Below are 17,594 nucleotides of genomic sequence, written 5' to 3' on the forward strand. Positions count from 1 at the left end.
TCACAAATCAGTTTACAATAACTCTGTTTGACATATACCACTGAGGCGAAGGAAAACAAATAAAAGCTGAGAGTGCGATAACACAGATAAGATGGATCTATCTGTTGTGTTTTAGCACTGTGCAGGATTTCACGACAAAAAGGGAAGCCGAACGGTCGCTCTGGAATTTGAGCAGATTGAACAAGGTCAGATTGAACAAGACAAACATTTCAGATTACGCTATTGTACGACTTGAAGCGCTCAAGATTTGTGAGGCAAAAAAACATCACAGTGGTTTGATTTACTTACAGTAGGTTTAATAATCTCTAAGAAAAGATCATCACTTTATCCTGTCGGCTTTATATCAAAGCAGAAATATCTCCTTGAATAACCTGGAGGACACGTGGAGATGATATGGATGAGTAAGCAGAAGAGACACATCCTTCCTCCATCCTGCCAGAGGGCATGTCCTGACATTTATTAACCATGTGACAGAAACACTTTTTGGGGCCATGGTTCACAAACTGGGGTACAGGGACCTGGAGGGGATTGAAATGGGTCCTTGGCACACAGATTTTAACTTATTATGGCAACGAAAGGAGCAAAGTTGGACTTTCTCATTAGTTTCTGTTATGCACACTAAAAATTCAAGTCAACTCCTGCCCACACTGAGGTTTTTGAAATAAACATAACTCTATATTGACACTGAACTAGAGAGAAAGTTGAAGCATTACCACTTTCCCTCCCAGTCAAAACTCTCTCCATCTTGCACGTTACCTGTCGTGTGGTTGTCTGAATAATCCTGTTCACATTAAAGGTCCAGTATGTGGGATTTAGTGCCATCTAGTGGTGAGGTTGCAGATTGCAACCAACTAAAAGCGCCCCGTGTGCCATGTAGCAGAATATGGTGGCCTGACGCCTAAACACAAACACACAAATCGCCCCATCTAGAGCCAGTGTTTGGTTTGGACTACTATAGAAACAACATGGCAAACTCACCGATATAAACGTCTCATTCTAAGGTAACAAAAACACAACAATTCTTTGTTTCAGGTGATTACAAACTAATGAAAACAAAGCTATGACTATTATATTCCATTTCTGCCAGTATATCCCCCTAAATCCCACTGGACTTTTAATCTTGATTGCCTCTCTAGCTTTGTGTTTATTATTGGTCCCAGAATCAGATTCAAACTGCAGACCTTTTTGTAAAGCCGACGTTTTGAATTGTCACAGCAGGAAAAGCACGGGTGGGACTAATAACACAAACCATGGCAAAGTTCCAGTAATGATTTTAAAGCAGAAATTATTGTTATTAGTTTCACCCTGTGTTTGACAAGTCAAAACGTCTCTTGTGACACACAACAGAAAAATACTTGAGATCATTATAAAAAACTTCAACCTTTTAACAGCTGGTAAGATGGAAAACCACTTTAATAACAACTTCTTTGGGCTATTGTAAGTTGTTATAGCCACTTTTCATTAAGAGGACATTTTATAGCATAATGCTATATTATGCTCTCTCATTAGTGTGCTCTACTTTCATCTCCACAGCCATGGTACAATGGAGGCACAGAACAAAAGCCTCAAATGGAGGTCAATAGAATGAAACCTGTGATTTCTTGTTGAGAATGCACGTGTTATATAGAGGAACATTTAGTTAATCAATTAGTTAAATACAAAATTAATTTTAATAATTGGTTAATTGCAAAAAATGCCTGTGGTTCCTGCTTCTCAAATGTGAGACTTGCTATTTTTCTCGAATTCATATCAATGTAAATTTAATATCTTTAGTTACTGGACTGTTGGTTGAATAAAACAAGCCCTATGAAGAACTTGCAGTCAATCATTTTTCATCATTTCAATACCATTTCTCCCCATTAAACAAAAACAAAACCAGATTAGTAGTTAATGGAAACAGTTGCTCTATACAGGAACAAGTATATCAATTGTATAGTCATATTCCTCCAACTTGCCACTGGAAATTTTTTGTATGTCATCATATGACCTGAGAAACAGGGGACATGCCATGCTGCTGTTGTATCACTGAGCAGTGACTTAATGAATGATGACTGAATGAGATAATCTGTCTCAACACTTCCTTGTTGGAAACCTTGTTCAGATATTTAAGACACCAGACAAACGTTGACTCATCCCTGCCAACTCTGTAACATGACCATCACATTTCTACAGTGCAGCTCCTGTCAGGAGGAGTGACCGCTAGCTTGCTAGGATGAGGAACTCCTCCAAACATCACCGTAAATATCATCGTTTACAATCCACCAGTCTGTCAGGAGCCTTAAACCACGACAAAACCATAGACCCGAGCACATTTCCAGGACTTCATCCTCTCTGTTACCTGATTAATAAACCGAAGAACAAAGCGAAGTCATCCACCAGCGGCAACAGCGGACACTTTAATGCATGTGTGGCAGTTGGTGCCGCCTCTCTTCACGGGAAAATATGTCAACAGTCAAAACCAGTTCGTGGTCTTCGAAATATCGGTAGTTGAAAGAAAAAACGCGTTTGAGCGAAGTGAAATCCTTCTGAGGCTTAAAATCACACACACATACGGGGTTATTTACTCACCGGTGCCTGGTACTCACCTCAAACTCTCTCTGAATGACTAGCTCAACCGGCGTCAAAAAGCTAATTATAAACACCTAGACTTCCGGTACAAATTTCAAAATAAAACCCTTTTGGAGGAGCAAAGGCAAATGCGAATATTTACCACGGCAAAAACATTACATTATAATCAATAATGAGCTAATGATATCTAATCTATACGAAAACATTATAGTATCGCATGACACGGGTGTTAACTTCTTTCAAACGCCAGGTTGACCCTTTATTTTGAAGGTCACACTAATCAAATTCCGGTTTAAGTCTGTAAATTCTGGCAGCTTGTTGCCATTTCCTCCGGACTCAAGTTGTCGCGCCTGCGTAAATGATGATTCATATTTCTGATAAAGGCCGGAGGGAAATCGGCGTACCGTTATGATGCCTAGAATCAAACATACGTTAAACGTTTCTTTGTCATAATGTGTCAACACATTAAACATGTGATTTTGCATAAATTCAAATGCAAATATTAGGATTAATTTACAGTATATTTCCGTATTAGCTATTAATGATGTAGGTAGTTATCCCAGCAAAGCTCAGTTCCTTCTCCTGAAAGACTTGACACTGTTTTGTCATCATTATCATCATCATCATCATCAGTGCCAGACTCAAGCTGTCTGAGGAGCAGGGGCGAAAAAAATAAAAAGGGCACCAGCTGTATGCAGTGGGGCCTCAGCATACAGAAGTTTTATTGCATATAGAGCAGCCTATGTATCATTGCGATACATTATTTTAATATTAAAGCCACCCTAGAGGGCACTTTTTCACATTTTCTGCTTGAGCAGGGCACCTGAGAGGGCACTTCTTTGTGTTGTCTCCACTGGAAGGGCACCCTCAAGGGCACATCATCACGTTTCTCCAGTGGAAGGACACTCTAGAGGGCACCTCTTTGTATTTTCTTTGCTGGGAGGGCACACTAGAGGGCACTTTATCACGTGTTCTTGACTGAAAGGGTACACTAGAGAGCACGTCATCATGTTTTATCAATGGGATATCAAAAAGGCCTTGAAAAATCATAATAATTTATTTGAGAAAGCACCCAAAAAGATCAATATAGTCCTTGCCAAGATGCTCTAACCCCCCCCCCCCCCCCCCCTTAGTGTTTTGCCTAATTTACTGTGTTTCATAAAACTGCCACATTGTTATTGGTTCAGCATCATTATTCATGCCTGCCAGTCCTAAACTCTTCCTGCTACTCTGTCATCAGCTGTTGATCACCTGCCTGCACATCTGCCCCTCATTTCCTCCTAATTAGTCACCTATACACCAGTCCATTCACCCACACTCTTTGCCGATGTCACATCAGCTATTGTGCTTCATAGTGGTCCAGCCCTTGTCCACTCTATCCCCCTAATGGCTGCTAATGATCTCTGCCTGTTTTTGTTTTTTATCTGACTTCCTGACTGCCCTCTTTGGACATACTTGCCTTTGCTGGCTGCCTACCTGTCGCCGTGTATTTGAACAAAGACCAAGTAAACGTCCTTTTTAAAAACCTTATCTGCTCTGCTTTTGTGTTCTGCCACAGAACGTGCTGGTCCTGCTTTTTGTCCCCACTACTGCATATATCTAAATTAACACACAGACACACTAGGGAACAGGTCTGGCATTAAAAAAGACTGTTGCATGGAGAGTGGGAGAGCACACAAGTACATATCTGGTTATTTTGACATGGGGCTATGGGCCAACTAAATAGTGCAAAACCATATGTAACATTTCTATATAATAAAGCAGCAAATACTCCATTACTTTGCATTACTTTGTGTATATATAATGACTTTTATGTAGTGGTATTGAAAAAGGCCTTATCAAAGACAGTTATAGTTTTCTTTAGTTTGACTCCCTCATTCTTGTGTCTTTTGTTTTTATCATTTTAACTGACAGTCACATGGAATCATAATAATGCCTCTTTCTTCAGTTGCTGCTATAATATATACCTTATTTTTCTGTTGTATGTAAAATGCCAAAGTTGGCTGTTGTTTTTTACAGGTCAATTTGCAAATTGTATGCAGCATGCATGGTGTGAAGTGTAAACAGAGTAGGAGTGGCCCCTGCTGGTGGCTTGCTGCTATTGAAACCAGTGGATGCACCTGTTACATGAAATGATTTTCAGAGTCAGATCAGATCAGAAATACTTTATTGGGGAAATTGGGACACATTACAGTTGCTCTTATACTGAATGTAAGCATAGAGAAATGAAAAGAAAATAGAAACAGAAATAAGAAGTATGCAAAAAAAAGTGGATTATGCTCCAGTATACAACACAATATATACAGCTTTAATGGCCAAGTATGTTTACAGATACAAACAGTGTTCCAGTTACAAGTAACTGGTAACATGTAATTAAATAACAAAAGTAATGGTATTGTAATCAGTTACACTTACTGAGAAAAAAAAACTGCATAATTAAATTACATTTACTAATCAAAGTGTTGGTGATTACAAAGGGGTTACATAGGAATATATTCTTCTCAGTTAAAAGTTTATATGTTATAAAATTCATTCTGTTGCTTTGAATCTTTTCACCGCACAGGACTGTCTTCTTTTTAATTAGGCTGTTTCTGGACATTTTTCAGCTTTATTGCCCAAAACATTCAAAACATTTGTAGAACATTTGTTGTTCAAAAAGTATCCCGTAAGTAATTAAAATAGCTATACTACTTGTTAAATTTTAACAGGGGAAGTTGTAATCTGTACTCTATTACATTTCAAAAGTAACCCCCAAAACACTGCATACAAGGAATTTGACTCTCAGGTCTCTACAGGTAATATACCAATAGAGCTGAAACTAGGTGAACATTAACATTTGACCACTATGTGAAGATAGATATGTGAATAAAAAGCATACTGACTATTTGTACTATATAAAAAAACTCAATGAAACTTGTATAACAGTAAACAGAAATATAGTAGTGCAAAGGGTGCTGGAATAAATATTGGATAATTAATGTAACAGGTTGCTTTATATACATGAGTTAGGTGGCTATGGCAGTATATGCAGCTATACAGCAACGCTTATATTTATACTGTTTATGATAAGGTTATATTGATGTGTTAAAGACCATGGAAAAGTGCAGATCCTCCACCCTGTTTCCATGTGGCTTAAAGAAATCCCCTCTTAAATGGCATCTGAAAAAAAGTTTAATCTTAAAAGAAAGCCAAGTATGTGAAAACTGCTGGTCTGCTTTAAGGAGTTGCATAGGAAATATTTCTTAGTCTGTTGTGGTCTGACGTATGTACTCATGCTACAGTGTAACACCAGTGCTTTTATTATAGGCCTTGTTGGGTGGTGAGGGAGGGAGGGACTGGTCTTGTGGGATTATTATTTTACTTTATTTTGTTATAAAACTTTATTTAATCAGGTAAGTCCTGTTGAGATTGAGATCTCATTTTCAAGTGAGACCTGAGTACATAAATAAAGACATAAAATAACCAATTTAAAATGTACAATGTACAATAAAAATCTATAATATTATATCATGTTATATATAATATTTTCATATATTTTATATAGTATGTATTTATTCATCAAATATATATTATCTATTATTAGAATAATATATTATAATATAATAAGGCAGTTAAAGCGAGTTAAAAAAGAAGGCATGTTGGAAACTAAAAAGAAAACAAAAACATCAACAACGAAACAAAAAAAAGTCTTAAAGACCAGTGGGTATTTAAACTATGAAATATTATTTATAGTTAATAAGTAAATAAACTATAAAATACATATCTTATAGTCTTACAGAGTTATTACACAGGGATTGTTTCTGATACTTTATGACGTGTTAATGTTCACCAAAGTGATGGCCTGCAAGGAATGATCATACAGACCCTTTCTTTACTTATTTCTTTCCTTCTTCCTTCTATTCTTAATTAATTCATATATATGTGGGTCCATTTTGCAACAATCTGTATGAGTCACATGTGGATGGAAATTACACTGTTTCACTTTGACTCACAGTCTGTTCTGTGTTGGAATAAAATCAAGGTCCGCAGATTACATGGACATGTTTAGTCATAGCTGATTAAATATGGTCATGGCGGTGGTTGGGGTGTAGGTGTGTCACTCACAGAGGGACAGCCTGGATCTGTGCAGCTCTGCCTGTGTGGACAAAGCCTCAGCTCTCCGCAGTGTTGATTGGCTGGTTCCTCGTTGATATCCTGTCAATCTACGAGTCAAAGGACTCGGTCAGTGTTTGCTAGCATAGCATGCGGCGCTGTAGACCCAACCAGGAAGTCAACAAAGTTGCTAATTAATATTAGCTTCACTTTGATTTCCATCCACTAACGCTCAAACAACGGCATGAGTTCCGCTGGTCCTCCGGTAAGCTGCAAACCGCCGAGCTGCCTTTGACATGACACTGCTGACTGCACACAATTATTAGCTTCCTAGCTGCTCTCGCGTTAGCATCGCCATCGCTCTCCCTCGGCTAACCGTTAGTCGCCATGCTAACGTTGTTTGTTGACAGCCCTCACTGTACTGTGTGGACATAACAACATACCTAGCGTTAGCTGAAGGCTAGCTTCACATCTGTTGGTTAGTTTAACATCGCTGACTGTACTTTGAATGAATGCTTTTACCCTGACAGAGGCTAACTAAAGGCTAGAAACTTTGTGAACAAACATTAACTTAGAAGCAGAGAGTTTGAAGGCGACACTACTGCAGGTCAGCTACAGTCAGATAAAATGAAGGACAAAGAAAACCAAATATGTAACGCTTAAATACTGTTACTGTTATCGGTAAATGACGTGTACATGAGTTTTAGTTATAGGTTACAATTATACATTCTCACCAGCACTTAATTACATCCCTTATGAAGTGTTAATTTTACATTTCTGTTAATTATTTTGATATTTCTTTGACAATTATCCATTTTACTTGCAGATATGAAACATTAATGTCAGGACAAAGCTAATTTATTAGATAATAGTAACAAATTGAACAACAATAATAGCTAATTTTATAAAAAAAAAAAAAAATGAAAGAAAAGCCATGTAATATAAATTACATAAAAACACATAAATAATAACTTAGAATAAAGCATAAAAGTAGGACCACAATCAGAAGATACATATTTTATTCTTACTATCTTATTAGTTTTTAATATTGTGGCATAATGCACATTTTTATTTTTATTTTATTTTATTTCATACTCTTACTTGTTAAAATTATCTATTTTTTACATTGGAGCGACTGTAATGAATCACAATTTTCCCTCTGGGATTGATAAAGTATTTCTGATTTAAATTTAATATGTACTGAATATACAAGTACAATTATGTCCTACAATGCATCATACATAAGTATTGGAAACTTAGTAGATAATGTTATATGTTGTAAATCATGGTGCAGTATTGTTCTCGGTAGGACTGCACAACAACTAAAAAAACCCCATATTACAGTTATTTTTGACAGATATTGAGATTGCGATATGAGTCATGATTTAAGTGGGAATGATACATTTTACATTTTATTTTCACTAAAAAAATAAATAAATAAAATTATATTTCCTTGCATCTTGAATATGATTTGTAGGCCTGGGCATCTCCGTAACTCCATGATGCTTCATTTATAATGATATGATGTGACACATTTTACTTTTATGTCTAGGTATTGCACGTCGCCATACTGCCATTTCGATAATAATTCCATTAATTGTGCAGCCTTAGTTCTTATAACCGGATAATTAATTGATTAATTAATTGGATAGTGATATTGGCAAATCAGACAAAGCAGTAATAAAACTATAATGGGGACCAAAGCTAAGTGAAAACAATTGTAAAATGTTTTTAATGCATTATAAACAATATTTCTGAGTTAGTTAACCTGACCTTTGGTATCAGTACATAAAGGTGGATTATCTGCAGTCTGAAAAATTCCTTTCAGTGTTACTTAACCCATCAGGAGCCAGTAACCATTGTTTGTGCAGTCACTGATAAGAGAAAAACAACCACAAAGGTCAACCCTTGTTTACATGTCTTTTTGATGCCTGCCACAACCCGATCTGTAAAGGTCATCCTGTCGATCCTTATGGGAAATCCAATTTGTTCATGTCCTATCTCCTGACCGATCCTGACCCTACCCATTTAATTTCAATGCCTAACCCCGACCATCTTTGCACATGCAAAAAACAAATGGGGTGTCTGGTACAGATCAGACTGTGACAATGCCTATTTGATTTGCTTGTTTTGCAGACGATTGGGGATTTATTCCTCATCCTCAGCGAGATGGGGTTCTCACAGGAACAGATCCAGGCAGCTGTACAGGCAGGGCATTTTTCTGTGTCAGACGCGGCTGAGTGGTGAGTTGTCCCAGCTCTTGTCACTAATATAATTCCCCTTCCCCTTCTTCAAGACCTCTATATTCTGTAAATTGCTTATATGTCCACCTCTCATATGTTTACAGGCTCTTGCAGGGTCAGTTTCCACGGCACAGGTTGGTCAAGCATCCATCACAGCCAGCTGAGACAGCATTTTCTGCTTTCAACCCACCCAAAGAGGCAGCAGGCACTTCAGAGACACAGAAATCTCCTTCTGACAGCAGAGGTATGACACCAAGCTAAAGACTGGGTTTGCTTTGAAGGATAGAGGGCCAGTAATATCCTCTATGTCTTTGTAATCATGTCCTTGAAGTTTAACAGTTTTTTACTTAAACAGCATCCCCTTCACTGGTGCTGAGACCATCAAAATCAGGTGCCCTGTCCCCAGAGCTGCTACCAGTCGAGTCTCGAATCAAACAGGACAAGAGTGACTTTGAAGAGCAGCAGAGACAACGTGTTGCGCAGGAGGCCAGAGCAGAGAGAAGACAAAAGAAACAGGTTAGCAGTGTTGAAAAAACAGACGTCTTGTACTTGTTCCAACTCAGCTGCACTGGCAATTTGATTGTTATCACACAGAGAGCAAAATATTTGAAGTGTCGGATTTGTAATCTCAGACTAGAACATCTTGTCTCATGTGTGCTCTTTCTGCCAGGAGCGTGAGTTGGTGTTGAAGCGGATAGCTGAGGATCGGAGGAGCTTGCAGGAGAAGAACCAGGGCAGTGCTGCTACAGAGACCACTCCTCCCAGTGGTCAGGGGCAGAAGCTTGGAGGAAAGATTCAGACTAATGTAGACAACAACTGCGTCCTCATGGTGGGGCGATGACGCATTTTAATTTACATGTGTGTATGAGGTATATACAGTAAAATTGCAGTTGTTTAAACTTATGTTTGTTTTTTTTGCTGCAGATTCGGCTCCCATCCGGCGAGTCCATGCGTGAGCGCTTCCCAGCTGATGCTCCTCTGCGCAGTGTCGTGGAGCACATCACCGGACGCCACCCCTCCCTACCCTCCTTTTCTCTCCTCCAGGGTTTTCCACGGAAACGCTTTGGCGAGGCAGAGCTTGCCTGTTCGCTGCGCACTCTTGGCCTCACGCCCAACGCTGCGCTGTGTATTCAGACCACTCCTCCAGAGACACCCCAGGATCCTCAGAGTCCTGCAGATCCACCATCAGTGGGGCAGAATGTCCTGTCTCCTTGTGATGTGTCTCCTCAGCCACAGATCCCTGTCCTGGAGAGGGCGAGAGGACAAGACCGTGTTCTGCCTCCTCCACTACCCAACCAGCTGTGGGAGGAGGCTGTGAATTACGCAGGGATACCTGGAGCTGGTCCCTCACTCTCTGGGCCGTCTCACTTCTGGGGTAGGTTTAAAGACCATGTAAAAAAAAAAAAAAAAAATTTTAACAGATTTGCTGCTGTACCTCACAAATGTTTATTCATCAAAGCTTGTTTGTTGTGTACAGTTAAAGGACTTTAGTAGCCCATACAGTTGCTTTATAGAGTTGCAACGTGGGAAGCACTGCTGGTTCTGAAAGTATATTTCCCAATATAAATTCCGATTCTAAGTTTTTGTTTTAATGATTTCCTTAGTGCCACTCAACATAGAAACATGGGATTCTTCCAGATGATGCTACAGTCATAATTTAGGGCTGTGTGTTGGCAACAATCTGGGTATATGATCATGATATAGGGGCTTCGATTTACTTTACTGCAATACTGTAAGCGAAGGCAATATATTGTGTTTTTTTTCTTATGGGATAAAGAACACACCACCATATGCATAAAATCTGAGTAAAAAACTTCTTTTATCACAGTCCCTGCAACATCCAACATCATAGTGCTAATTTTTGTGCAGTCGGAGCAAAGGAATTCATATTTGCCTTCATCAGTAAAAAGTAATTCAAATAAAACACTGCTATCTAGAGATCTGGGGTTTAAACAACACAAAGAAAACCACTGCCACACATCTTTGCATGTAAATTACTGCTTAAAAATCGATAAAGTATCACAAAACATAAATATCGCAATACTCAAGTGTATCGATGTTGCACTTCTCCAATCAAAGAGCTTTTACACTACGGAGCCACATTCACCCATTCACACACACAATCACACACTGGTGACCAACCCACCTGCTCACACGCACTCACACCGAGCAACTTGGGGTTCAGTATTTTGCCCAAGGATAATTGACATGATGATCAGTGGAGCCAGGAATCAGACTGCCAGTCCTCCTATCCCTAGTGAACGACCTCCTGAGCTACAGCTGCCCTGGCACAACAAGCCAGTCAGAGGCATGAATCAGAATAGTAGGAAATATAAAATGCTCTGTTGTTGCAGGTGACATAGTTGCTGGATTTGTACAAAATTAATCTAAAAGTAAACTAAGTTAGGTGCAGATTGTGTGTTTAGTTTTCTCATAAGTACAGTCTTTGGTATCTGCTCCCCCTCCCCCAAAATCACACAGAATTCCCAGCATTATAAGCTCAGTGATCAGATGTTTCTTGCCAAATTGCTCATTGTCATAGTTGATTTCTATCTTTGTTGTTATGCACACAGACCTTAACCTTTGGTGAAAGAATCCCGTTTTTCCTAACCCAGCTTTTCATCTTTTGTCCTGACTGTGATACTTTGATGTTAATCCAAGCTGTAAAAATGCTCCAACTGTGAGTCACCATCATTGTATACGGAGAACAATAATCTTTTATTTTACTTTCGGGAAAGCTCCGTCACTTTGCAGCTTTATAGGCTCAATTATTTCAGCATACCAGAGTGTCGAACATTGTTTAAACGTTATTTAAAAAGCTGTTCAGTCATTAGATGACATTCCTGGTGCTGCTCAACAGGCCGTGGCCAGAGGTTGGTTCCCGGTAATGCTGAGGAAGCTGCTGGCATTGAGGTTGATGAGGAGCAAGGAGAAGAGGAAGAACCGCCTAACATGCTTAACGGTACGGCTCACTGTGTCTGGGGTTGTTGCGGACACCTCATCCCTCATTTGACCCACATTTTCCTTGCTTCCCCCCCACCCTCGCTCCTCCCTTTTTCCCGCTTCCATGTGTCTCCATTTAGTCATCCGCAAAAGAACTTTTTGTTCTCCCGCGTCAGAAATGGATAAACCAGGCTTCTCACTTTCAGCTGTTGGATTAACTTTTAATTAACTGTATGTTGCATAATTTCCCCCGTGTACAGAACATTTGACCGACTTCCCTAGAAATGTGTGTCATATGTTAGAAAGATTAGGATTAGGAAATATGTAGGTGAATGCCCCTTTCTGTCAAACATAGCACACAGGGTCAGAAGTGTTGAGCCCCACCAGTGAGAACTGATTTCTATAAGTGCTCACAGCCAGTCAGCCAATCATACTCAGTCTTTCAGAGCATGTGGTTCTGATATAGTATTCTCAATGTATGCCAGACCTGAGAGTGGAAAGAGCTCAGTCTCAGCTGAAGCTGGAAAGAGGAGAATCAAAGACCCAGAACTGAAGATGTTGGTGTTAATTAGAGGTGTGGGATATAAAAGTGCAACTAGACAGATGTTATATTAATAGACCTGTGACTTAAATTGTATTAATACAGGCTGGTGTCAGTTTCAGCTTGGTGATGTCAGAATATTCTTATGAATTACAGTTGAAAATTGTGTCATTTTCACAGGAATGCCGAGGCTGCCTTTCTTTCCGGAGAACCGGATTCGTGGAGAATTTGAGCCCAGGCACCACTGGCCAGAGCAAGGCAATCGACTCAGGTGGGTGTGTAGACAGAGTGGTGCTAATATAATTTGAAAACTGTAATGCACATGCGTTGATGCAACTTTATATGTATTGAAGATGAAAAATTTTCCTCTTTCTTTTCCTCCATTGATTTGAAAGTGTTTTGCAGCTATTGATTCAGTCTAAAGATCCCCTGTGCTGGCCTTTGACAAATTTAGCCAATTTTTACTGTATTTTGATAAGAGCTGAAGTCAATAAATCATGTAATTGATGAACAGAAAAATATTCTGCAACTATTTTGATAACTAAATAATTATTTGAGTCATTTGCAAAAATGCAATGCAATGCAGTGTTTGTTGTAGCTTCTCAAATGTGAGCATGTGCTGCTTTTCCTGCTTTCCTGAATATTTTTGGCTCGTGAGACAAAGGGACCTATGTCACACCCAGTGCAGAGTGGCACAAGGCACAGCGCAACTTTAATTGCTAGTTTTAGACTGACGCAGTTTTCAATTTCACAGCCAGCACCTACATTGTGTAAATAGCAAATGTACTTGCGCTCATTTTTGTGCCGTGGGTGTTTAGATCTTTAAATGAGGTGTGGTCAGGCAGGTGCATTGTTGGTGTATTGTTGGCGCGTCACGTTGTTGGCGATTGCACCATTGACCGACCAACAAAAACCTGGTCTAAAGTCAGTAGCACTGTATTTTCCTGCATTTAAAGGGTGCATTATTCAGATAGTAAGATGTGCCTACATAGGTGACTTCACAATGGGCTTTTAGAGGGGAGGTAGATGACACTGATTGGTTGAACTCACATGTTACACTACAACACACCTATGTTAAATTGAGGTACTAAATACAATCCCTTTGCCCCTTGTGTCTCACTGTGCGCCTCGATTATGCGCTGTTTAACTAGCAAAAGTGGAGCTGGACACTACCTTAATGCACTTGTGCCATACACTTTAGACTGTGTACTATAGTTTGCTTAAATAGGGCCCAAACTGAGACATTTGAAGACGGATGGACATTTTATAGACCAAACAACTTACTGAGAACATTTTGTTATCCTAATTAATGCATTAGAAATTGTTACCATCAGTGACATGCTTTTTTAAATCCATCGGTATGTGTGTTACCTTTTAAATAGGGTCGGTTTGCTAAGCTTAAATGTTCTCTTACAGCAACGGTATGTGAGATAATTAGTCATTAGACAGGAAGCTAGAGAAAGATTATTGATCACAGTCTTGAAGTGTTTCCAGTTTAATTTCCTGTGGTTCCGTTTTACATGAGAAATTTGTTCTGGTAGACTTTTTGTAACTGAAAATAATAAGCAGTAGAGAGGAATACAAACAAAAATTGCTGGCATTATGTGGAGATGGATGTTTGTTTTTACATAATTTGAACATATACTGTTTTACGTGTTAATTAAATTCAGCAAAAAGACAGTAGTGTGTGTGTGTGTGTGTGTGTGTGTGTGTGTTTCAGGGAGGCTCCAGAAGAGGACCCCGCAGAACCTGAAGATGCAGGAGGTCGGGCAGCACCTGGAGCTGCGGGTCAGGCTGCAGTGGAGCGTCTTCAGAGAGCTGCACAGCAAGAAGACCCCCGTGCCTCCCAGGGACAACCGTCACCCCCTAAAAGACCCTTCAGGGCACCCAGCGTGCCGTCCCTATGTGCCTTGGCCACCCGTGCAACTGTCCACCTCATGACTGGTAAAATAATCACTTGTAAGACTGACTTTCCAGGAAACGTGTCCCACTACTTTATTTACTCACTGTTGCCATTCTCGTCCCTGTGTCTCTACTCTCAGCTCCCAGCATGCAGTACAGCAGCAGCCTGGCATGCCTCACCCCGGAGCTTGCGGAGCTTCTGCTCAACCACATGTCCCGTGAGAGGCTCCTGCGTCCCCGCACCTTGGAGCTCTTCTTCGGCTGCCCGTTGCAGAAGTTTGTTCTGAACAACTACCCTTACTCCACCAATGAGCTCCTGCGGCAGTTACGCGCCTTCACAGCGCTGAAGCATCTGAGTCTGGTCAACTCACCTCTAATCACTGGTACAGATTTTAGGATGGAGCTCTTAGTTTTTCCACATATCATTTTTTCTGTGTTAACTTATACAGGATATTTCAGTTAATGTGCTGTTTCATTGTAAACTTTTAATCTTTCTTTTTCCAGACTCTGGGCTGTCAATCCTGTCCAGCCTGATCAAACTCCAGTACCTTAACCTGGCCTCCTGTAGCAAACTGACCGACTCCTGTCTGCAGCATATCACAGGTTAGACTTTCTACAAACTGTCTTGTGAACAAGGCTCAGATTGTTACTACAGGGGATAATAGATTATGTAACCCCACTGTATAGGTGACTACAATTCCGTGCAAGAACGCCAGATCCCAACATAAGCTGCTCAGGGTTACAGGGATAGTTTGGACTTTTTGACGTGAGGTTGTGTGAGGTATTTAACCACAGTCAGTGGATTACCTACAGTAGCTGCTGGTTAGCACGCCTCCAGTTTAGAGAAGCAGGCAGGAGTACTGCTACTGAAGCTAAGCAATGTACTGCTGTGGACAGGGGCAGCAGCAACACATGTTTCAGCCTCCTGAACATGTCAGTATCAGTTTAAGTGGAAGCTATATTTAGAATATTTTCACCACTTTACCTTGCCATCAGACAGCTTCTATGCTGTCTTCAAATCAACCTCGTACAACCCAGCTTCAAAGAATCCGAACTAAACCTTGAGTATGTGTATTTAGCATTGAAGGGGTTTTTGCCTTGATATTTTTTTTGCCACATATTAACACATTATTTCTCTACTTTCTGTCTCAAGGTTTGAAGAGCCTGTGTTTCCTGTCCCTGGACCAGACAAAAGTGACAGATGCTGGGATGGTACTATATCTTCAGTCAGCTCCATCTTCTCTCTCTCAGCTCAGCCTGAACCAGACGGCTGTGACTGAAGCCACACTGGTGGTCCTGCGCGCCTGCGTGCCACAACTGCGGCTCCTCAGCATCAAGCACACTAAGGTGACTTCAGCTCTGTGGGCACATCTGGCATGTGAATCATGCAGTCGTGTCTGTTCATGTTCTGCACGTTATTTCTTTTCTCATGACATTTCTCTGTGTTGATTGGTGATGTTCTGGCAGGTCAGGGATGTGTCAGCTCTGGCAGAAATGTCCAGCGTGCAGACTCTCAACCTGGATGGGACAGGTGTGACAGAGAGCTCCCTGGAGCACCTGGCCACCCACCCTGCCCTGTCTTCCCTCAGTTTGGCAGGAATCCCCGTAGCGGATGGCAATCAGGCCCTGCAGATCATCTCAGGTTTGTAAATGGGAAGGAACATTCAAAACTAAGCAGACAGACCGTAAAACAAAATGGTTCACGTCTTGAAGTAGGTTTCTTCTTTCCTCCCAGGTCTTAAGTTGACTCAGCTGACCCTCCCTGGGCGCCACTCTGTGACAGACAGCGGGTTGTCATTCCTCTCGAGACTGTCTCTGCTCTCAGAGCTGGACCTGACAGATTACACACAAGTCACAGACCAAGGAGTCAGCCAGCTCTCCACCATGAACAGGTCATTCCCACACTCTGTAACTGCACTGTACAGCACATGCAGGTCATTCTAACAGTGGTGTCGGTGTTGATTACAACAGAAATATCATCAGGAGTATTTGTACTTTGTGTAGGTTGAAGAAGCTGTCACTTAGCAACACGCAGGTGACAGATGCAGGGCTTCCCTCACTGCGTGGCCTGCAAGAGCTGCAGGAGCTCTGTTTGGACCGAACAGCAGTCACCAGCCGAGGAGTGGCCGAACTCATCACCTGTCTGCCGCACCTCCAGGTGATTTTACTGCGGATAGTTCTGTCAACTGCCTTGCACAAGCTTAGCTGAAGAAAAGAAAAACAGAAATAAAGAAAATAGTCCCTACATGAAACTACTTTCTAATTTTGGGATGCAATGTCCCTTTAAGGTATCTGAAAAGATCTCATTTCATATGCTTATTTTGCTGATGTTAATGTTTTTGCTCTTTGTTTTTAGGTGTTGGGGTTAGCCAGCACTCAGGTGGGGGACACAGTCGTGAGGAGAGGTCTGATCCGCTGCAAGGAGCTTGTGAAGCTTAATCTCAGCCGTACACGGATCACAGACCATGGTAAGGTCAGACTCTCTCATCACTGGCCCCTTCTTCACCTGATTATTTTCTTATATACATTCTTTGAACTTGTACATGTTTTCCTCAGGTCTGAAGTTCCTGAAACACATGCACCTGGCTCAGGTGAACCTGGACGGCACCGGTGTGACTCTGATGGGCATTGCGAGCCTCCTCTCCTTCACCAACATCAGCAGCATTCGGGCCAGCAACACTCGCAGCATTCCTCCTGACGAGGTTTCGGATGAGGAGTGGGAAGCCCAGTAAGCGTTGATACTTTCAGTTGGTCCATGCATACTGTACCAGAGCACGACTCTGACTGCTGCGGTCCCCTTTTAACCCCCTTAACATGCTGCCCAAAACAGCATAACTGAAACACTCCTCCTATTTGCACTGTTTCGACTGCAGCTTGTGCCACTAATCTGTCAATCACGCACGCTACCAAGTTGAAACCTTAAACGGGAGCCTGGTTATTAAAAACTAGGCCATCAATAACGTTTACATATATAGAATCAATCTGCATTTCTTGCATACACTGCAGCCCTTTGTCTGTGGACAAACTCCACCTGACAAACTTAAAGCTTTATGTGCAGCCTTATAGGTTGGAGCAATCCGTGTTTCTCCTGGTTGGCACTTTTGGAGCTGACTAGCAGTAACATATTTAATGTTGGAAATGTAACATATAACACAGCATGTATTTTGAGACTGTAATGAATAACAGCCAGGTATGTGTTTAAGTTAAATGACAACCTTAATAACAAATTGTCAATTCAACCAAATGTGGTTGGATTTTTTTTTTTTTTTTTTTTAAGGACATGAAGGCAGATAATGTCTTCCTGT

General features: G+C 40.8%; 1 protein-coding gene across 1 annotated transcript; it reads left to right on the forward strand.

Moving 5' to 3' along the window:
- Nucleotides 1-6,765: 6,765 nt before the first annotated feature.
- On the forward strand, nt 6,766-17,166 carry LOC117264641 (uncharacterized). The gene is made up of 17 exons (XM_033638770.2): nt 6,766-6,925; nt 8,797-8,903; nt 9,008-9,147; nt 9,259-9,419; nt 9,574-9,732; nt 9,828-10,278; nt 11,764-11,865; nt 12,568-12,658; nt 14,108-14,331; nt 14,430-14,672; nt 14,794-14,892; nt 15,443-15,636; nt 15,757-15,931; nt 16,025-16,181; nt 16,294-16,447; nt 16,646-16,757; nt 16,846-17,166. Exons 1-17 carry the CDS (start codon nt 6,905-6,907, stop codon nt 17,019-17,021), a joined length of 2,766 nt encoding a protein of 921 aa, XP_033494661.1. The 5' UTR covers nt 6,766-6,904; the 3' UTR covers nt 17,022-17,166.
- The last annotated feature ends 428 nt before the right edge of the window (nt 17,167-17,594 follow it).

Source organism: Epinephelus lanceolatus, chromosome 20 (assembly GCF_041903045.1).
Source record: "Epinephelus lanceolatus isolate andai-2023 chromosome 20, ASM4190304v1, whole genome shotgun sequence".
Lineage (NCBI taxonomy): Eukaryota > Metazoa > Chordata > Actinopteri > Perciformes > Serranidae > Epinephelus > Epinephelus lanceolatus.